This window comes from Physella acuta, unplaced genomic scaffold, assembly GCF_028476545.2.
Source record: "Physella acuta isolate Inbredline_101_S28 unplaced genomic scaffold, ASM2847654v3 ptg000186l, whole genome shotgun sequence".
NCBI classification, from domain to species: Eukaryota; Metazoa; Mollusca; class Gastropoda; family Physidae; genus Physella; species Physella acuta.
In genome coordinates, this window is record NW_026731705.1 from 1,634,966 (window position 1) to 1,659,190 (window position 24,225).

General features: G+C 51.0%; 1 protein-coding gene across 1 annotated transcript; it reads left to right on the plus strand.

Moving 5' to 3' along the window:
• The first annotated feature begins 702 nt into the window (after positions 1-702).
• LOC131936718 (tryptase) lies at positions 703-21,382 on the plus strand. The gene is made up of 9 exons (XM_059293781.1): positions 703-797; positions 1,639-1,720; positions 2,533-2,597; positions 3,568-3,671; positions 4,625-4,713; positions 4,940-5,053; positions 6,296-6,453; positions 18,887-19,032; positions 21,104-21,382. Exons 1-9 carry the CDS (start codon positions 740-742, stop codon positions 21,263-21,265), a joined length of 978 nt encoding a protein of 325 aa, XP_059149764.1. The 5' UTR covers positions 703-739; the 3' UTR covers positions 21,266-21,382.
• Positions 21,383-24,225: the final 2,843 nt, after the last annotated feature.

Sequence of the window (24,225 nt, forward strand, 5' to 3'; positions counted from 1 at the left end):
TATACAACAAGTTGACCAACATACGACAACAAGTTGACAAACATACGACAACAAGTTGACCAACATACGACAACAAGTTGACCAACATACAAGTTGACCAACATACAAGTTAACCAATATACAACAAGTTGACCAACATACAATAAGTTGACCAACATACAACAAGTTGACCAACATACGACAAGTTGACCAACATACAACAAGTTGACCAACATACGACAACAAGTTGACCAACATACAACAATTTGACCAACATACAACAAGTTGACCAACATACAACAAGTTGACCAACATACGACAACAAGTTGACCAACATACAACAATTTGACCAACATACAACAAGTTGACCAACATACAACAAGTTGACCAACATACGACAACAAGTTGACCAACATACGACAACAAATTGACCAACATACGACAACAACTTGACCAACATACAACAAGTTGACCAACAAAGGACAAGTTGACCAACAAACGACAACAAATTGACCAACATACGACAACAACTTGACCAACATACAACAAGTTGACCAACAAAGGACAAGTTGACCAACAAACGACAACAATATGACAGAGCCTGCACAATATGACTGTCTGCACTGGATGCCTATAACCAGTTTGTCTAAAACTGAGCACGTCAAAAATGTGTAAAATTTTGAAAAAAAAAGTGTGGACGATCTACAACTGGTCAGATAAGACTCATGACGTCATCACAAGACTAGAGTCGTCTGGCAAAATGTGGACGTTTTGTGTGGTAGCTCTAGGGCTACTGGCTACAGTCTATGCTCAAACAAGTAAGTCATTTCCTTTGTGTGGTTAGGGTTAGGGTAGCCTAGAGTAAGTCATTTCATCTTCATCGCGCTGAAATTTGACATAACCCTAACTAAAACTTGGCCAAAGTTCAAACAGTCTATATCAAGCGCTGACATAAACCCCTGACATAAACCCCTACATAAACCCCTGACATAAACCCCTACATAAACCCCTGACATAAACCCCTACATAAACCCCTGACATAAACCCCTACATAAACCCCTGACATAAACCCCTGACATAAACCCCTGACATAAACCCCTACATAAACCCCTGACATAAACCCCTGACATAAACCCCTGACATAAACCCCTACTTAAAACCCTACATAAACCCCTGACATAAACCCCTACATAAACCCCTGACATAAACCCCTACATAAACCCCTGACATAAACCCCTACATAAACCCCTGACATAAACCCCTGACATAAACCCCTGACATAAACCCCTACTTAAAACCCTACATAAACCCCTGACATAAACCCCTGACATAAACCCCTACATAAACCCCTGACATAAACCCCTGACATAAACCCCTGACATAAACCCCTACTTAAAACCCTACATAAACCCCTGACATAAACCCCTGACATAAACCCCTACATAAACCCCTGACATAAACCCCTACATAAACCCCTGACATAAACCCCTACATAAACCCCTGACATAAACCCCTACATAAACCCCTGACATAAACCCCTACATAAACCCCTACATAAACCCCTGACATAAACCCCTACATAAACCCCTGGCATAAACCCCTGACATAAACCCCTGCACCAAAACGTTGGTACTCACAAATTGATGACGTATTCCACAGGAGCCTGCACTAACCACCCAAATGGATTCTGTATCAATATGTACACAAGCACATGCCCTGCTGGCACCTTCATGAGCTACAGGTAGCAATGTTTGTCTCACTAGCTACAGGTAGCAATGTTTGTCTCACTAGCTACAGGTAGCCATCTTTGTCTCACTAGCTACAGGTAGCAATGTTTGTCTCACTAGCTACAGGTAGCCATCTTTGTATCACTAGCTACAGGTAGCCACATTAACTCACTAGCTACAGGTAGCCACATTTGTCTCACTAGCTACAGGTAGCCACGTTTGTCTCACAAGCTACAGGTAGCCATCTTTGTCTCACTAGCTACAGGTTGCCAGTCTCACTAGCTACAGGTAGCCACGTTTGTCTCACTAGCTACAGGTAGCCAGTCTCACTAGCTACAGGTAGCCACGTTTGTCTCACTAGCTACAGGTAGTCATGTTTGTCTCACTAGCTACAGGTAGTCATGTTTGTCTCACTAGCTACAGGTAGCCACGTTTGTCTCACTAGATACAGGTAGCCGCGTTTGTCTCACTAGCTACAGGTAGCCATCTTTGTATCACTAGCTACAGGTAGCTACGTTTATCTCGCTAACTACAGGTAGCGAGTCTAACTAGCTACAGGTAGCCACGTTTGTCTCACTAGCCACAGGTAGCCACGTTTGTCTCACTAGCTAAAGGTAGCCAGTCTAACTAGCTGCAGGTAGCCAGTCTCACTAGTTTCAGATAGCAATGTTTGTCAAGCTTTCCACTTGACATAAATATAATTTATTACGTCAAATATTTTGTGTTGTATCATTCGTGGCATTACATCATACCATTTGTAACTATCTGTAACCCCACCCCCACCTCACCCCCTCACCCCCCACCTCACCCCCCCCCCCTATTACAGCGGCTGTGGTTTCCTAGAGAACTGCTGCTACTACGACAGCTATGTCGCCGTCACAACACCCCGACGTAAGTTGTCTGTCATCTGTTATGGTTTGTCTGTCATGGTTTGTATGTCATGGTTTGTCTGTCATCTGTCATGGTTTGTCGGTCATGGTTTGTCTGTCATGGTTTGTATGTCATGGTTTGTCTGTCATCTGTCATGGTTTGTATGTCATGGTCTGTCTGTCATGGTGTGTCTGTCATGGTCTGTCTGTCATGGTGTGTCTACAACCTGTCATTGTGTGTTGTGTGTTATATGATGTGTTGGGTTTGTGTTGTGTTTTTTATTATGTGTTGGATGTGTGTGTGGTGTGTTATATGATGTATTGCATTTGTGTGTTGTGTTTTATATCGTGAGCGTGGTGTGTGTGGTGTATGTTGTATGATGTATGTGGTGTGTGTGGTGTATGTTATATGATGTATGTGGTGTGTGTGGTGTATGTTATATGATGTATGTGGTGTGTGTGGTGTATGTTATATGATGTATGTGGTGTGTGTGGTGTATGTTGTATGATGTATGTGGTGTGTGTGGTGTATGTTATATGATGTATGTGGTGTGTGTGGTGTATGTTATATGATTATGTGGTGTGTGTGGTGTATGTTATATGATGTATGTGGTGTGTGTGGTGTATGTTGTATGTTGTATGTGGTGTGTGTGGTGTATGTTGTATGATGTATGTGGTGTGTGTGGTGTATGTTATATGATGTATGTGGTGTGTGTGGTGTATGTTATATGATGTATGTGGTGTGTGTGGTGTATGTTATATGATGTATGTGGTGTGTGTGGTGTATGTTGTATAATGTATGTGGTGTGTGTGGTGTATGTTGTATGATGTATGTGGTGTGTGTGGTGTCTGGTATATGATGTGCAGTAACAAGAAATATTTAGTATTAATGACGTCATAGAAATGCGCTATATCAGCCTTGACCTTGATGATACATCCCCCCCCCCCCCACCAACATAATAGTTCCATGTTTCCCCCCCCCCCCCCTGCAGCAAGTGTGAGCACCAGCAGCAACTCTTGTGGTATCAGCACCACCACCGGGGGTCACAAGATCGTTGGGGGTCAGGCCACGACAATAGACAAGTATCCCTGGCAGGTACGTACTACAGCAGGTACATTCAATGTTCCCCAAGTTCCCATAACTCAAATGTTCCCCAAGTTCACATAACTCAAATGTTCCCCAAGTTCACATAACTCCTATTTTCCCCTAGTTCCCATAACTCCAATGTTCCCCAAGTTCCCATAACTCCAATGTTCCCCAAGTTCCCATAACTCCAATGTTCCCCAAGTTCCCATAACTCCAATGTTCCCTATGTTCCCATAACTCTAATGTTCCCAGAGTTCCCATAACTCTAATGTTCCCCAAGTTCCCATAAATCCAATGTCCCCCAAGTTCCCATAACTCCAATGTTCCCTATGTTCCCATAACTCTAATGTTCCCCAAGTTCCCATAACTCCGATGTTTTCCTAGTTCCCATAACTCCAATGTTCCACAAGTTCCCATAACTCCAATGTTCCCTATGTTCCCATAACTCCAATGTTCCCCAAGTTCCCATAACTCCAATGTTCCCCAAGTTCCCATAACTCCAATGTTCCCCAAGTTCCCATAACTCCAATGTTCCCTATGTTCCCATAACTCTAATGTTCCCCGAGTTCCCATAACTCTAATGTTCCCCAAGTTCCCATAAATCCAATGTTCCCCAAGTTCCCATAACTCCAATGTTCCCTATGTTCCCATAACTCTAATGTTCCCCGAGTTCCCATAACTCTAATGTTCCCCAAGTTCCCATAAATCCAATGTTCCCCAAGTTGCCATAACTCCAATGTTCCCTATGTTCCCATAACTCTAATGTTCCCTAAGTTCCCATAACTCCAATGTTTCCCTAGTTCCCATAACTCCAATGTTCCCCAAGTTCCCATAACTCCAATGTTCCCTATGTTCCCATAACTCTAATGTTCCCCGAGTTCCCATAACTCTAATGTTCCCCAAGTTCCCATAACCCTGATGTTCCCCATGTTCCCATAACTCCAATGTTCCCGATGTTGCAGGTGTCGGTACGGTTCCACGGTAGCCACATCTGTGGGGGAACTCTGATATCAGACAGCTGGGTACTCACAGCTGCACATTGCATCATCGAGTGAGTGCTCATCTTGATCACATGACCCTGTGACCTTCAACCTTGCAGACACGTGGTCGTGTTAAGATTGGTTGGACATAACCTTTGACTTGGAGTTAACCTTTGACACACTGTTGTAGCTTTAACAACATCTTCATTCTTTCATTAATTTTTTTTATTTTAAATTTTTGTATTTAACCTTGACCTTGCTTGCTTGCATTTGACCTTGAACCCCGCCTGTCTACAGTGAGGACCAAGTGTTCACAGTGGACGAGTTCAGCATCGTGTTCGGTACTACACACAGCCAGAACTACCCGTACCTCAACACACGCAAGTTGACACACATCCTTACACACAGCGAGTAAGTTGCCCCACACACCCCCACACACACCCCCACACACAACCAGAACTACCCGTACCTCAACACACGCAAGTTGACACACATCCTCACACACAGCGAGTAAGTTCTCCCACACACCCCACACACCCCCACACACCCCCACACACCCCCACACACACCCCACACACCCCCCACACACAGCCAGAACTACCCGTATCTCAACACACGCAAGTTGACACACATCCTCACACACAGCGAGTAAGTTGTCCCACACACCCCCACACATACACATAGAGGACATATTGAGTTCCATGAGGAGATGACGTCATCACGTATTTAAACCTGCTCGACCAAATTGTTCAGTAAATGTCTAACCCCCCCTGTTACACCTATGTATTGTAGATGTAAGACCCCCCCCTTACACCTATGTATTGAGGATGTAAGACCCCCCTTACACCTATGTATTGAGGATGTAAGACCCCCCCCCTTACATATATGTATTGAGGATGTAAGACCCCCCCTTACACCTATGTATTGAGGATGTAAGACCCCCCTTACATATATGTATTGAGGATGTAAGACCCCCCTTACACCTATGTATTGAGGATGTAAGACCCCCCTTACAGCTATGTATTGTGGATGTAAGACCAAACCTAACCACCTAACCTAACCACCTAACCGAACCACCTAATCTAACCACCTGATCCAACCACCTAACCTAACCACCTAACCTAACCACCTAACCCAACCATCTAACCACCTAACCCAACCACCTAACCTAACCACCTAACCTAAACATCTCACCTAACTACCAAACAACCTAACCTAACCACCTAACCTAACCACCTAATCTAACCACCTGATCCAACCACCTAACCTAACCACCTAACCTAACCACCTAACCCAACCATCTAACCACCTAACCCAACCACCTAACCTAACCACCTAACCTAACCACCTAACCTAACCATCTAACCTAACTACCAAACCACCTAACCTAACCACCTAACCTAGCCACCTAATCTAACCACCTGATCCAAACCATCTAACCTAACCACCTAACCCAACCATCTAACCACCCAACCAAACCACCTAACCTAACCACCTAACCCAACCATCTAACCACCTAACCTAACCACCTACCCTAACCACCTAACCTAACCACCAGATCTAACCACCTAACCTAACCACCTAACCTAACCACCTAACCCAACCACCTAACCTAACCACCTGATGTAACCCCCCCCCCCCCCCCGCCCCCAGCTATGTGCTGAATGACAGGAATGACATCGCCCTAATGAAGCTGGACCGTCCCGTGAACCTGGCTGACCCCTACGTCCAACACATCTGTCTGCCCTCACCTAATGAGGACTTCAGTGGTCAAGTGTGTGTGGCCACGGGCTGGGGGGACATGCATGAAGGTAGGTGTGTGGGGGGTGTGGGTGTGGGGGTGTGGGTGTGGGGGGGTGTGTGGGGGTCAAGTGTGTGTGGCCACGGGCTGGGGGGACATGCATGAAGGTAGGTGTGTGTGGGGGTGTGGGGGTGTGTGGGGGTGTGGGGGTGTGTGGGGGTGTGTGGGGGTCAAGTGTGTGTGGCCACGGGCTGGGGGGACATGCATGAAGGTAGGTCTGTGTGGGGGTGTGTGGGGGGGGGGTGTGGGTGGGTATGTGGGTATGTGTGGGTGTCAAGTTTGTGTGTCCACGGGGTGGGGAGACATGGATGAAGGTATGTGTGTGTGGGGGTGTGGGGGTGTGTGGGGGTCAAGTTTGTGTAACCACAGGGCGGGGGGACATGCATGAAGGTAGGTGTGTGTGGGGGTGTGGGGGTGCGGGGGTGTGTGGGGGTCAAGTTTGTGTAACCACAGGGCGGGGGGACATGCATGAAGGTAGGTGTGTGTGGGGGTGTGTGGGGGTGTGTGGGGGTGTGATTTGTGGGGGGATACATGGAACTGTATGCGGGTGTACTGACATCTGTACTGACATCTGTGCTGACATCTGTACTGATATTGTAATGACATATGTACTGACATGTGTACTGACATGTGTACTGACATAGGTACTGACATGTGTACTGCCGTGCCAATCCCCAGGTGACAGTAACGTGCCCTGACATCCCCAGGTGACAGTAACGTGCCCTGACATCCCCAGGTGACAGTAACGTGCCGACCCCTGACATCCCCAGGTGACAGTAACGTGCCCTGACATCCCCAGGTGACAGTAACGTGCCCTGACATCCCCAGGTGACAGTAACGTGCCGACCCCTGACATCCCCAGGTGACAGTAACGTGCCGACCCCTGACATCCCCAGGTGACAGTAACGTGCCGACCCCTGACATTCCCAGGTGACAGTAACGTGCCGACCCCTGACATCCCCAGGTGACAGTAACGTGCCGACCCCTAACATTCCCAGGTGACAGTAACGTGCCCTGACATCCCCAGGTGACAGTAACGTGCCGACCCCTAACATCCCCAGGTGACAGTAACGTGCCGACCCCTGACATCCCCAGGTGACAGTAACGTGCCGACCCCTGACATCCCCAGGTGACAGTAACGTGCCGACCCCTGACATCCCCAGGTGACAGTAACGTGCCGACCCCTGACATCCCCAGGTGACAGTAACGTGCCGACCCCTGACATCCCCAGGTGACAGTAACGTGCCGACCCCTGACATCCCCAGGTGACAGTAACGTGCCGACCCCTGACATCCCCAGGTGACAGTAACGTGCCGACCCCTGACATCCCCAGGTGACAGTAACGTGCCGACCCCTGACATCCCCAGGTGACAGTAACGTGCCGACCCCTGACATTCCCAGGTGACAGTAACGTGCCGACCCCTGACATCCCCAGGTGACAGTAACGTGCCGACCCCTGACATCCCCAGGTGACAGTAACGTGCCGACCCCTGACATCCCCAGGTGACAGTAACGTGCCGACCCCTGACATCCCCAGGTGACAGTAACGTGCCGACCCCTGACATCCCCAGGTGACAGTAACGTGCCGACCCCTGACATCCCCAGGTGACAGTAACGTGCCGACCCCTGACATCCCCAGGTGACAGTAACGTGCCGACCCCTGACATCCCCAGGTGACAGTAACGTGCCGACCCCTGACATCCCCAGGTGACAGTAACGTGCCCTGACATCCCCAGGTGACAGTAACGTGCCGACCCCTGACATTCCCAGGTGACAGTAACGTGCCGACCCCTGACATCCCCAGGTGACAGTAACGTGCCGACCCCTGACATTCCCAGGTGACAGTAACGTGCCGACCCCTGACATCCCCAGGTGACAGTAACGTGCCGACCCCTGACATCCCCAGGTGACAGTAACGTGCCGACCCCTGACATCCCCAGGTGACAGTAACGTGCCGACCCCTGACATCCCCAGGTGACAGTAACGTGCCGACCCCTGACATCCCCAGGTGACAGTAACGTGCCGACCCCTGACATCCCCAGGTGACAGTAACGTGCCCTGACATCCCTAGTGACAGTAACGTGCCGACCCCTGACATTCCCAGGTGACAGTAACGTGCCCTGACACCCCCAGGTGACAGTAACGTGCCGACCCCTGACATTCCCAGGTGACAGTAACGTGCCGACCCCTGACATCCCCAGGTGACAGTAACGTGCCCTGACATCCCCAGGTGACAGTAACGTGCCGACCCCTGACATCCCCAGGTGACAGTAACGTGCCGACCCCTGACATCCCCAGGTGACAGTAACGTGCCGACCCCTGACATCCCCAGGTGACAGTAACGTGCCGACCCCTGACATCCCCAGGTGACAGTAACGTGCCGACCCCTGACATCCCCAGGTGACAGTAACGTGCCGACCCCTGACATCCCCAGGTGACAGTAACGTGCCGACCCCTGACATTCCCAGGTGACAGTAACGTGCCGACCCCTGACATCCCCAGATGACAGTAACGTGCCGACCCCTGACATCCCCAGGTGACAGTAACGTGCCGACCCCTGACATCCCCAGGTGACAGTAACGTGCCCTGACATCCCCAGGTGACAGTAACGTGCCGACCCCTGACATCCCCAGGTGACAGTAACGTGCCGACCCCTGACATCCCCAGGTGACAGTAACGTGCCCTGACATCCCCAGGTGACAGTAACGTGCCCTGACATCCCCAGGTGACAGTAACGTGCCGACCCCTGACATTCCTAGGTGACAGTAACGTGCCGACCCCTGACATCCCCAGGTGACAGTAACGTGCCGACCCCTAACATTCCCAGGTGACAGTAACGTGCCCTGACATCCCCAGGTGACAGTAACGTGCCGACCCCTAACATCCCCAGGTGACAGTAACGTGCCGACCCCTGACATCCCCAGGTGACAGTAACGTGCCGACCCCTGACATCCCCAGGTGACAGTAACGTGCCGACCCCTGACATCCCCAGGTGACAGTAACGTGCCGACCCCTGACATCCCCAGGTGACAGTAACGTGCCGACCCCTGACATCCCCAGGTGACAGTAACGTGCCGACCCCTGACATCCCCAGGTGACAGTAACGTGCCGACCCCTGACATCCCCAGGTGACAGTAACGTGCCGACCCCTGACATCCCCAGGTGACAGTAACGTGCCGACCCCTGACATCCCCAGGTGACAGTAACGTGCCGACCCCTGACATTCCCAGGTGACAGTAACGTGCCGACCCCTGACATCCCCAGGTGACAGTAACGTGCCGACCCCTGACATCCCCAGGTGACAGTAACGTGCCGACCCCTGACATCCCCAGGTGACAGTAACGTGCCGACCCCTGACATCCCCAGGTGACAGTAACGTGCCGACCACTGACATCCCCAGGTGACAGTAACGTGCCGACCCCTGACATCCCCAGGTGACAGTAACGTGCCGACCCCTGACATCCCCAGGTGACAGTAACGTGCCGACCCCTGACATCCCCAGGTGACAGTAACGTGCCGACCCCTGACATCCCCAGGTGACAGTAACGTGCCCTGACATCCCCAGGTGACAGTAACGTGCCGACCCCTGACATTCCCAGGTGACAGTAACGTGCCGACCCCTGACATCCCCAGGTGACAGTAACGTGCCGACCCCTGACATTCCCAGGTGACAGTAACGTGCCGACCCCTGACATCCCCAGGTGACAGTAACGTGCCGACCCCTGACATCCCCAGGTGACAGTAACGTGCCGACCCCTGACATCCCCAGGTGACAGTAACGTGCCGACCCCTGACATCCCCAGGTGACAGTAACGTGCCGACCCCTGACATCCCCAGGTGACAGTAACGTGCCGACCCCTGACATCCCCAGGTGACAGTAACGTGCCCTGACATCCCTAGTGACAGTAACGTGCCGACCCCTGACATTCCCAGGTGACAGTAACGTGCCCTGACACCCCCAGGTGACAGTAACGTGCCGACCCCTGACATTCCCAGGTGACAGTAACGTGCCGACCCCTGACATCCCCAGGTGACAGTAACGTGCCCTGACATCCCCAGGTGACAGTAACGTGCCGACCCCTGACATCCCCAGGTGACAGTAACGTGCCGACCCCTGACATCCCCAGGTGACAGTAACGTGCCGACCCCTGACATCCCCAGGTGACAGTAACGTGCCGACCCCTGACATCCCCAGGTGACAGTAACGTGCCGACCCCTGACATCCCCAGGTGACAGTAACGTGCCGACCCCTGACATCCCCAGGTGACAGTAACGTGCCGACCCCTGACATTCCCAGGTGACAGTAACGTGCCGACCCCTGACATCCCCAGATGACAGTAACGTGCCGACCCCTGACATCCCCAGGTGACAGTAACGTGCCGACCCCTGACATCCCCAGGTGACAGTAACGTGCCCTGACATCCCCAGGTGACAGTAACGTGCCGACCCCTGACATCCCCAGGTGACAGTAACGTGCCGACCCCTGACATCCCCAGGTGACAGTAACGTGCCCTGACATCCCCAGGTGACAGTAACGTGCCGACCCCTGACATTCCCAGGTGACAGTAACGTGCCCTGACATCCCCAGGTGACAGTAACGTGCCGACCCCTGACATCCCCTGGTGACAGTAACGTGCCCTGACATCCCCAGGTGACAGTAACGTGCCGACCCCTGACATCCCCAGGTGACAGTAACGTGCCGACCCCTGACATCCCCAGGTGACAGTAACGTGCCCTGACATCCCCAGGTGACAGTAACGTGCCGACCCCTGACATTCCCAGGTGACAGTAACGTGCCCTGACATCCCCAGGTGACAGTAACGTGCCGACCCCTGACATCCCCAGGTGACAGTAACGTGCCCTGACATCCCCAGGTGACAGTAACGTGCCGACCCCTGACATCCCCAGGTGACAGTAACGTGCCCTGACATTCCCAGGTGACAGTAACGTGCCGACCCCTAACATTCCCAGGTGACAGTAACGTGCCGACCCCTGACATCCCCAGGTGACAGTAACGTGCCGACCCCTGACATCCCCAGGTGACAGTAACGTGCCGACCCCTGACATCCCCAGGTGACAGTAACGTGCCCTGACATCCCCAGGTGACAGTAACGTGCCGACCCCTGACATTCCCAGGTGACAGTAACGTGCCCTGACATCCCCAGGTGACAGTAACGTGCCGACCCCTGACATCCCCAGGTGACAGTAACGTGCCCTGACATCCCCAGGTGACAGTAACGTGCCGACCCCTGACATCCCCAGGTGACAGTAACGTGCCCTGACATTCCCAGGTGACAGTAACGTGCCGACCCCTAACATTCCCAGGTGACAGTAACGTGCCGACCCCTGACATCCCCAGGTGACAGTAACGTGCCGACCCCTGACATCCCCAGGTGACAGTAACGTGCCGACCCCTGACATTCCCAGGTGACAGTAACGTGCCGACCCCTGACATCCCCAGGTGACAGTAACGTGCCGACCCCTAACATCCCCAGGTGACAGTAACGTGCCCTGACATCCCCAGGTGACAGTAACGTGCCGACCCCTGACATCTCCAGGTGACAGTAACGTGCCCTGACATCCCCAGTGACAGTAACGTGCCGACCCCTGACATTCCCAGGTGACAGTAACGTGCCCTGACACCCCCAGGTGACAGTAACGTGCCGACCCCTGACATCCCCAGGTGACAGTAAAGTGCCCTGACATCCCCAGGTGACAGTAACGTGCCGACCCCTGACACCCCCAGGTGACAGTAACGTGCCGACCCCTGACATCCCCAGGTGACAGTAACGTGCCGACCCCTGACATCCCCAGGTGACAGTAACGTACCGACCCCTGACATCCCCAGGTGACAGTAACGTGCCGACCCCTGACATCCCCAGATGACAGTAACGTGCCGACCCCTGACATCCCCAGGTGACAGTAACGTGCCGACCCCTGACATCCCCAGGTGACAGTAACGTGCCGACCCCTGACATTCCCAGGTGACAGTAACGTGCCGACCCCTGACATCCCCAGATGACAGTAACGTGCCGACCCCTGACATCCCCAGGTGACAGTAACGTGCCGACCCCTGCCATTCCCAGGTGACAGTAACGTGCCGACCCCTGACATCCCCAGGTGACAGTAACGTGCCGACCCCTGACATCCCCAGGTGACAGTAACGTGCCGACCCCTGACATCCCCAGGTGACAGTAACGTGCCGACCCCTGACATCCCCAGGTGACAGTAACGTGCCCTGACATCCCCAGGTGACAGTAACGTGCCGACCCCTGACATCCCCAGGTGACAGTAACGTGCCGACCCCTGACATTCCCAGGTGACAGTAACGTGCCGACCCCTGACATCCCCAGATGACAGTAACGTGCCGACCCCTGACATCCCCAGGTGACAGTAACGTGCCCTCACATCCCCAGTGACAGTAACGTGCCGACCCCTGACATCCCCAGGTGACAGTAACGTGCCGACCCCTGACATCCCCAGGTGACAGTAACGTGCCCTGACATCCCCAGGTGACAGTAACGTGCCGACCCCTGACATCCCCAGGTGACAGTAACGTGCCCTGACATCCCCAGGTGACAGTAACGTGCCGACCCCTGACACCCCCAGGTGACAGTAACGTGCCGACCCCTGACATCCCCAGGTGACAGTAACGTGCCGACCCCTGACATCCCCAGGTGACAGTAACGTGCCCTGACATCCCCAGGTGACAGTAACGTGCCGACCCCTGACATCCCCAGGTGACAGTAACGTGCCCTGACATCCCCAGGTGACAGTAACGTGCCCTGACATCCCCAGGTGACAGTAACGTGCCGACCCCTGACATCCCCAGGTGACAGTAACGTGCCGACCCCTGACATTCCCAGGTGACAGTAACGTGCCGACCCCTGACATCCCCAGGTGACAGTAACGTGCCGACCCCTGACATCCCCAGGTGACAGTAACGTGCCGACCCCTAACATCCCCAGGTGTCAGTAACGTGCCGACCCCTGACATTCCTAGGTGACAGTAACGTGCCGACCCCTGACATCCCCAGGTGACAGTAACGTGCCGACCCCTGACACCCCCAGGTGACAGTAACGTGCCGACCCCTGACATCCCCAGGTGACAGTAACGTGCCCTGACATCCCTAGTGACAGTAACGTGCCGACCCCTGACATCCCCAGGTGACAGTAACGTGCCGACCCCTAACATCCCCAGGTGACAGTAACGTGCCGACCCCTGACATCCCCAGGTGACAGTAACGTGCCCTGACATCCCCAGGTGACAGTAACGTGCCGACCCCTGACATTCCTAGGTGACAGTAACGTGCCGACCCCTGACACCCCCAGGTGACAGTAACGTGCCGACCCCTGACATCCCCAGGTGACAGTAACGTGCCGACCCCTAACATCCCCAGGTGACAGTAACGTGCCGACCCCTGACATCCCCAGGTGACAGTAACGTGCCCTGACATCCCCAGGTGACAGTAACGTGCCCTGACATCCCCAGGTGACAGTAACGTGCCGACCCCTGACATCCCCAGGTGACAGTAACGTGCCCTGACATCCCCAGATGACAGTAACGTGCCGACCCCTAACATCCCCAGGTGACAGTAACGTGCCGACCCCTGACATCCCCAGGTGACAGTAACGTGCCGACCCCTGACATTCCCAGGTGACAGTAACGTGCCGACCCCTGACATCCCCAGGTGACAGTAACGTGCCCTGACATCCCCAGGTGACAGTAACGTGCCGACCCCTGACATCCCCAGGTGACAGTAACGTGCCGACCCCTGACATCCCCAGATGACAGTAACGTGCCGACCCCTAACATCCCCAGGTGACAGTAACGTGCCGACCCCTGACATCCCCAGGTGACAGTAACGTGCCGACCCCTGACATCCCCAGGTGACAGTAACGTGCCGACCCCTGACATCCCCAGGTGACAGTAACGTGCCGACCCCTGACATCCCCAGATGACAGTAACGTGCCGACCCCTGACATCCCCAGGTGACAGTAACGTGCCGACCCCTGACATCCCCAGGTGACAGTAACGTGCCGACCCCTGACATCCCCAGGTGACAGTAACGTGCCGACCCCTGACATTCCCAGGTGACAGTAACGTGCCGACCCCTGACATCCCCAGGTGACAGTAACGTGCCGACCCCTGACATCCCCAGGTGACAGTAACGTGCCGACCCCTGACATCCCCAGGTGACAGTAACGTGCCGACCCCTGACATTCCCAGGTGACAGTAACGTGCCGACCCCTGACATCCCCAGGTGACAGTAACGTGCCGACCCCTGACATCCCCAGGTGACAGTAACGTGCCGACCCCTGACATCCCCAGGTGACAGTAACGTGCCGACCCCTAACATCCCCAGGTGACAGTAACGTGCCGACCCCTGACATCCCCAGGTGACAGTAACGTGCCGACCCCTGACATCCCCAGGTGACAGTAACGTGCCCTGACATCCCCAGGTGACAGTAACGTGCCGACCCCTGACATCCCCAGGTGACAGTAACGTGCCGACCCCTGACATCCCCAGATGACAGTAACGTGCCGACCCCTGACATTCCCAGGTGACAGTAACGTGCCGACCCCTGACATCCCCAGGTGACAGTAACGTGCCGACCCCTGACATCCCCAGGTGACAGTAACGTGCCGACCCCTAACATCCCCAGGTGACAGTAACGTGCCGACCCCTGACATCCCCAGGTGACAGTAACGTGCCGACCCCTGACATCCCCAGGTGACAGTAACGTGCCCTGACATCCCCAGGTGACAGTAACGTGCCGACCCCTGACATCCCCAGGTGACAGTAACGTGCCGACCCCTGACATCCCCAGGTGACAGTAACGTGCCGACCCCTGACATTCCCAGGTGACAGTAACGTGCCGACCCCTGACATCCCCAGGTGACAGTAACGTGCCGACCCCTGACATCCCCAGGTGACAGTAACGTGCCGACCCCTGACATCCCCAGGTGACAGTAACGTGCCGACCCCTGACATTCCCAGGTGACAGTAACGTGCCGACCCCTGACATCCCCAGGTGACAGTAACGTGCCGACCCCTGACATCCCCAGGTGACAGTAACGTGCCGACCCCTGACATCCCCAGGTGACAGTAACGTGCCGACCCCTAACATCCCCAGGTGACAGTAACGTGCCGACCCCTGACATCCCCAGGTGACAGTAACGTGCCGACCCCTGACATCCCCAGGTGACAGTAACGTGCCCTGACATCCCCAGGTGACAGTAACGTGCCGACCCCTGACATCCCCAGGTGACAGTAACGTGCCGACCCCTGACATCCCCAGATGACAGTAACGTGCCGACCCCTGACATCCCCAGGTGACAGTAACGTGCCGACCCCTGACATCCCCAGGTGACAGTAACGTGCCGACCCCTGACATCCCCAGGTGACAGTAACGTGCCGACCCCTGACATTCCCAGGTGACAGTAACGTGCCGACCCCTGACATCCCCAGGTGACAGTAACGTGCCGACCCCTGACATCCCCAGGTGACAGTAACGTGCCGACCCCTGACATCCCCAGGTGACAGTAACGTGCCGACCCCTGACATTCCCAGGTGACAGTAACGTGCCGACCCCTGACATCCCCAGGTGACAGTAACGTGCCCTGACATCCCCAGGTGACAGTAACGTGCCGACCCCTGACATCCCCAGGTGACAGTAACGTGCCGACCCCTGACATCCCCAGGTGACAGTAACGTGCCGACCCCTAACATCCCCAGGTGACAGTAACGTGCCGACCCCTGACATCCCCAGGTGACAGTAACGTGCCGACCCCTGACATCCCCAGGTGACAGTAACGTGCCGACCCCTGACATCCCCAGGTGACAGTAACGTGCCCTAACATCCCCAGGTGACAGTAACGTGCCGACCCCTGACATCCCCAGGTGACAGTAACGTGCCGACCCCTGACATCCCCAGGTGACAGTAACGTGCCGACCCCTGACATCCCCAGGTGACAGTAACGTGCCGACCCCTGACATCCCCAGGTGACAGTAACGTGCCGACCCCTGACATCCCCAGGTGACAGTAACGTGCCCTGACATCCCCAGGTGACAGTAACGTGCCGACCCCTGACATCCCCAGGTGACAGTAACGTGCCGACCCCTGACATCCCCAGGTGACAGTAACGTGCCGACCCCTGACATCCCCAGATGACAGTAACGTGCCGACCCCTGACATCCCCAGGTGACAGTAACGTGCCGACCCCTGACATTCCCAGGTGACAGTAACGTGCCGACCCCTGACATCCCCAGGTGACAGTAACGTGCCGACCCCTGACATCCCCAGGTGACAGTAACGTGCCATGACATTCCCAGGTGACAGTAACGTGCCGACCCCTGACATCCCCAGGTGACAGTAACGTGCCGACCCCTGACATCCCCAGGTGACAGTAACGTGCCGACCCCTGACATCCCCAGGTGACAGTAACGTGCCGACCCCTGACATCCCCAGGTGACAGTAACGTGCCGACCCCTGACATCCCCAGATGACAGTAACGTGCCCTGACATCCCCAGGTGACAGTAACGTGCCGACCCCTGACATCCCCAGGTGACAGTAACGTGCCGACCCCTGGCATCCCCAGGTGACAGTAACGTGCCGACCCCTGACATCCCCAGGTGACAGTAACGTGCCGACCCCTGACATCCCCAGGTGACAGTAACGTGCCGACCCCTAACATCCCCAGGTGACAGTAACGTGCCGACCCCTGACATCCCCAGGTGACAGTAACGTGCCGACCCCTGACATCCCCAGGTGACAGTAACGTGCCGACCCCTGACATCCCCAGGTGACAGTAACGTGCCGACCCCTGACATTCCCAGGTGACAGTAACGTGCCGACCCCTGACATCCCCAGGTGACAGTAACGTGCCGACCCTTGACATCCCCAGGTGACAGTAACGTGCCGACCCCTGACATCCCCAGGTGACAGTAACGTGCCGACCCCTGACATCCCCAGGTGACAGTAACGTGCCGACCCCTGACATCCCCAGGTGACAGTAACGTGCCCTGACATCCCCAGGTGACAGTAACGTGCCGACCCCTGACATCCCCAGGTGACAGTAACGTGCCGACCCCTGACATCCCCAGGTGACAGTAACGTGCCGACCCCTGACATCCCCAGGTGACAGTAACGTGCCGACCCCTGACATCCCCAGGTGACAGTAACGTGCCGACCCCTGACATCCCCAGGTGACAGTAACGTGCCGACCCCTGACATCCCCAGGTGACAGTAACGTGCCGACCCCTGACATCCCCAGGTGACAGTAACGTGCCGACCCCTGACATCCCCAGGTGACAGTAACGTGCCGACCCCTGACATCCCCAGGTGACAGTAACGTGCCGACCCCTGACATCCCCAGGTGACAGTAACGTGCCGACCCCTGACATCCCCAGGTGACAGTAACGTGCCCTGACATCCCCAGGTGACAGTAACGTGCCGACCCCTGACATCCCCAGGTGACAGTAACGTGCCGACCCCTGACATCCCCAGGTGACAGTAACGTGCCGACCCCTGACATCCCCAGGTGACAGTAACGTGCCCTGACATCCCCAGGTGACAGTAACGTGCCGACCCCTGACATCCCCAGGTGACAGTAACGTGCCGACCCCTGACATCCCCAGGTGACAGTAACGTGCCGACCCCTGACATCCCCAGGTGACAGTAACGTGCCGACCCCTGACATCCCCAGATGACAGTAACGTGCCGACCCCTGACATCCCCAGGTGACAGTAACGTGCCCTGACATCCCCAGGTGACAGTAACGTGCCGACCCCTGACATCCCCAGGTGACAGTAACGTGCCGACCCCTGACATCCCCAGGTGACAGTAACGTGCCGACCCCTGACATTCCCAGGTGACAGTAACGTGCCGACCCCTGACATCCCCAGGTGACAGTAACGTGCCGACCCCTGACATCCCCAGGTGACAGTAACGTGCCCTGACATCCCCAGGTGACAGTAACGTGCCGACCCCTGACATCCCCAGGTGACAGTAACGTGCCGACCCCTGACATCCCCAGATGACAGTAACGTGCCGACCCCTGACATCCCCAGGTGACAGTAACGTGCCGACCCCTGACATCCCCAGGTGACAGTAACGTGCCCTGACATCCCCAGGTGACAGTAACGTGCCGACCCCTAACATCCCCAGGTGACAGTAACGTGCCGACCCCTGACATCCCCAGATGACAGTAACGTGCCGACCCCTGACATCCCCAGATGACAGTAACGTGCCGACCCCTGACATCCCCAGATGACAGTAACGTGCCGACCCCTGACATCCCCAGGTGACAGTAACGTGCCGACCCCTGACATCCCCAGATGACAGTAACGTGCCGACCCCTGACATCCCCAGGTGACAGTAACCTGCCGACCCCTGACATCCCCAGGTGACAGTAACGTGCCGACCCCTGACATCCCCAGGTGACAGTAACGTGCCGACCCCTGACATCCTGAGGGAGGTGAACCTGCCCATCATCAGCAGACAGGTGTGTCAGTACTACATGGGCTACTTCTCCCAGGGTCTCATCTGTGCTGGCACCACCCAGGGGGGTGTCGACACGTGCCAGGTCAGTGGGCCTCAGCTAGTTCATGTTCTGTGTTGATGTTCTATGTTGATGTTCTATGTTGATGTTCTATGTTGATGTTCTATGTTGATGTTCTATGTTGATGTTCTATGTTGATTGTAACAACATGAATTCTTTGTTGTTGTGGGTTAGTTTTCACACAGGAATACAAGCAATAGTGGCAACTTCAAATGATGACTTTATTTACACTATATACAGTGAGAATGATAAATCCATGGTTATTCATGGTAAATCCATATTAGAAGATACTCAACAAGTACAGTCACAGTCACGACTCCAAGTCATGGAGACATCTTACATTCACTGCCATCGTTCCAGTCCCAAGTCCTAGCCCACAACACCCGTTCACCTTTTGCTCTCCCTTTTATCCGGTCCATTCTCTCCCCTTACGTACATGAGCGATCTCACCGAAAAGCATGGGAAATACATATGACGATCGCTCAGACAGTCCTTCCGCTAGCCAGGTACTCTTCATTCATGAAACTTCATGTAAAACACAATATAATAAAGATACATAATAATACAGTCTGTGACATTGATGTTCTATGTTGATGTTCTATGTTGATTTTCTATGTTGTGTTCTATGTTGATGTTCTATGTTGATGTTCTATGTTGATGTTCTAAGTTGATGTTCTATGTTGATGTTCTATGTTGATGTTCTATGTTGATGTTCTATGTTGATGTTCTATGTTGATGTTCTATGTTGATGTTCTATGTTGATGTTCTGTTGATGTTCTATGTTGATGTTCTATGTTGATGTTCTATGTTGATGTTCTATGTTGATGTTCTATGTTGATGTTCTATGTTGATGTTTTATGTTCATGTTCTATGTTGATGTTCTGTTGATGTTCTATGTTGATGTTCTATGTTGATGTTCTATGTTGATGTTCTATGTTCATGTTCTGTTGATGTTCTATGTTGATGTTCTATGTTGATGTTCTATGTTGATGTTCTATGTTGATGTTCTATGGTGATGTTCTATGTTGATGTTCTATATTGATGTTCTATGTCGATGTTCTGTGTTCATCTTCTATGTTCATGTTCTGTTGATGTTCTATGTTGATGTTCTGTTGATGTTCTATGTTGATGTTCTGTTGTTATTCTATGTTAATTTTCTATGTTGATGTTCTGTGTTGATGTTCTATGTTGATGTTCTGTGTTGATGTTCTATGTTGATGTTCTGTTAATGTTCTATGTTGATGTTCTGTTGATGATCTATGTTGATGTTCTATGTTGATGTTTTATGTTGATGTTCTATGTTCATGTTCTGTTGATGTTCTATGTTGATGTTCTATGTTGATATTCTTTTGATGTTCTATGTTGATTTTCTGTTGATGTTCTATGTTGATGTTCTATGTTGATGTTCTATGTTGATGTTCTATGTTGATGTTCTGTTGATGTTTTATGTTGAAGTTCTATGTTGATTTTCTGTTGATGGTCTATGTTGATGTTCTATGTCGATATTCTATGTTGATGTTCTATGTTGATGTTCTATGTTGAGGTTTTATGTTGATGTTCTATGTTGATGTTCTGTTGATGTTCTATGTTGAAGTTTTATGTTGATGTTCTATGTTGATGTTCTATGTTGATGTTCTTTTGATGTTCTATGTTGAAGTTCTATGTTGATGTTCTATGTTGATGTTCTATGTTGATGTTCTATGTTGATGTTATATGTTGATGTTCTGTTGCTGTTCTGTGTTGGTGTTCTATTTTGATGTTCTATGTTGATGTTCTATGTTGATGTTCTGTGTTGATATTCTATGTTGATGTTATGTTGATGTTCTATGTTAATGTTCTATGTTGATGTTCTATGTTGATGTTCTATTTTGATGTTCTATTTTGATGTTCTATGTTGATGTTCTATGTTGATGTTCTATTTGAAGTTCTATGTTGATGTTCTATGTTGATGTTCTGTTGATGTTCTATGTTGATGTTCTATGTTGATGTTCTATGTTCTATGTTGATGTTCTGTGTTGATGTTCTATGTTGATGTTCTATGTTGATTTTCTATGTTGGTGTTCTGGTGTATTTGACCTTTGACCTACACTCCCAGGGCGACTCGGGCGGACCCCTTATGTGCTACAGAAACGGCGTCTGGAAGATTGCTGGCATCGTGTCGCACGGGGTGGGGTGTGCCCGACCCCACATGTACGGCTTCTACACGGAGGTGTCAAAGTTCAACTCTTGGATCCAGTCGGTCATGAGCAGATACTGAGTCGACACTCCCACACTCCTACACTCCTACACTCCTACACTCCGACACTCCTACACTCCTACACTCCTACACTCCGACCTACCGGGGTATTTGAAGTCATTAAACCTAGCAGTCATCTTTCTCTAGTCGTTACATTTTTTTTTAATGTAAGGTTACATTAGGCTAAGGAATACACGCAAGTACTTAAGAGTACATCAACACGAGTACTTAAATGAACATCCACGCCAGTACTGGCCCAAAATGGAACCCGCCATTTTTTACGGCAGGAGGAAAAAGTTGAGAACCATTGAGATGATGAGCTGAGTCAACAATGTGTCAACAATATGACAACACTATGACAACAATATGCCTCCAACACAACATGACGTCACTACACACAACATGACGTCACCAACACCCCTGATCTTTAAAAATATTTCCATCTTAGCATTACACTCCCGCATAGCATACACGCACACGCCCAATCCCACACGCTCACACCCACACACCCACGCGCACACACACACACACAGGCTGGCACAACACATCTACTTAAATAAACCGGGAATGATCTCCCCTAAACTTTCTCGAGTATTCTTATATAACACTACGGAGGATGGAAACTCGGGACTAAGACAGGCTTTTTAATCATTTTTTTTTTGTTTTACAAATTTAAACTTTATTAAAATAGAATAGAATCCCGTAGAAAATAGAATTGCGCACCAAGTGAACAGCAAACAATGCGTGTTCGAACATTAGTAGTTTATAAGTTCATATCGTTGTTTTTTTTTTTTTTTTTAGAAATCGGTAATAGCGTAAAGTACAACTTACGGTAAGCCAGAATGTACTCAAAATTTGACAGAAAACAGAGAATTAGATATTTTTATAATGTGTGAAATTTTATCTTTTTATCACACGCAGTACTCAATTTATAGGCTTTTGGAAAACTTTTTAAAAAATAAGCTCCACTTCCGGTTACTGAAAAAGTTGAAACAGAACTACAAATTCGATATGGTACTTATATATGAAATTTCATCAACCTAGCTGTAACGGTACTCTAGTTATCTTGTTCACAGACACACACACACACACACACACACACATATATATATATATAATATATATATATATATATATATATATAGAGAGAGAGAGAGAGAGAGAGAGAGAGAGAGAGAGAGAGAGAGAGAGAGAGAGAGAGAGAGAGAGAGAGAGAGAGAGAGAGAGAGAGAGAGAGAGAGAGAGAGAGAGAGAGAGAGAGAGAGAGAGAGACAAGACTGTAAAATTATGATTTTCCGATTCAAGGAGGTGGTGTAAAACATCGAGATTTGTTAGCCTTTTTTTTTTCACGATTACAATACTTCCTCTATACTTCCTCTATACTTCCTCTATACTTCCTCTATACTTCCTCTATACTTCCTCTATACTTCCTCTATACTCGGTATATCAGAAAGTAAAAACTTCATACAGAAAATAGGAGAGAAAAGGCATGAGGCTGTTTTCAAAGTTACCTGACCGTTTCAATATATGCGACATTTTACAAGCTTTTATTTAACTCATTTCCTCTGTCGTCAGTCTGTCTAGATCGAAACGCCCGTGCGAAATTGCGGGCACTTCTAACTGACAGATACGGTTTGTAGTTGGTACATGGGTCAAGACATGAAGACAATGCATTATGACATTAAAGTTGACTTAATTGGATGCCTAATTAATTTTTTTATGAATTAATTAATATTTTGACCGAATTAGTAGACAGTTCTATCCACACGCGTCATCACGGCAGTCTTGGGCGTGTAGCGACGGGGGGGGGGGGGGGGGGGGGAGGTTAGGCCGCTATAATAATAAGTATTTAAACAAGCGGCCCACGCTTTTATTTATAGTGATATAAATAGTAGTGCATTGATATATTTAAAGAAAGAAATTTTTTTACATTTAAAGTAACCGCAGATTTATTTTATTTTTAAAAATTATTTTATATTTAATAAAAAACCGGTAGTGATCTCCCCTAAACTTTCTCGAATATTCTTATATAAAACAACAGGGGATGGTAACTGGGGATATAGTTATGATCTTTAATCCATTTTAAATACTGAAACTTTTAAAAATAGAATAAAATCTCAGTAAAAAACAATTGCGCACCAAGCGAACGCCTAATAAAGGTGTGTATAATAGTGCGCAATAGTATTAGTACTTTATAAATTTACATTAGTTTTTTGAGAAATCGGAAGTAGCGTAAAGTACTACTTCCGGTCAACGGAAATTACTCAAAATTTAACAGAAGGTAGAGAATTAGATCTTTTACTTACATGTGAAATTTCATTTATCTATCTGAAATAGTACTCAAGTTATAGGCTTTTGAAAAATTCAAAGTAGAAAAAGTACCACTTCCGGTTATCCGAAATCGCTCAAAAGTTGATACGGATCTACGATTTTGATATAATACTTGTATATGAAATTTCATCAACCTAGCTGTAACGGTACTCAAGTTATCGTGTTTACACACGGACACACACACACACACACACACACACACACACACGGACACACAGACATACGGACAAGATTGCAAAATTATGTTTTTCCGTATCAGTGAGATGTAAAACGTCGAGATTTGCAAAAATCTCGATTTTTTTTTTTTGCACGATTACAAGACTTTCTCTATACCTCGTATATACGAGAAAGTAAAAAATTGCACTATTTTCTTCTTTTTAGTGCATTTAAAAAAGCTTGAAATTATAAACGTTTTTTTTTAATGTATTTATTATTCCTTTTTGAATCATCAATAAACGACTTCCGGTTATTCAACGCTCATTACCTCGTCATTTGTGTGACGTCACATCTAGACGGCCGTAACTTTCACTCTAGCCGTAGTTCCCAACTAAATCTAGATGTACAACAGCCGTCCCGTCAATCTAGACACTCCCAGTCAAGGACATCATTGTTCATGTGTGTGGGACGGGGGGGGGGGGCGTGAGGTTTGA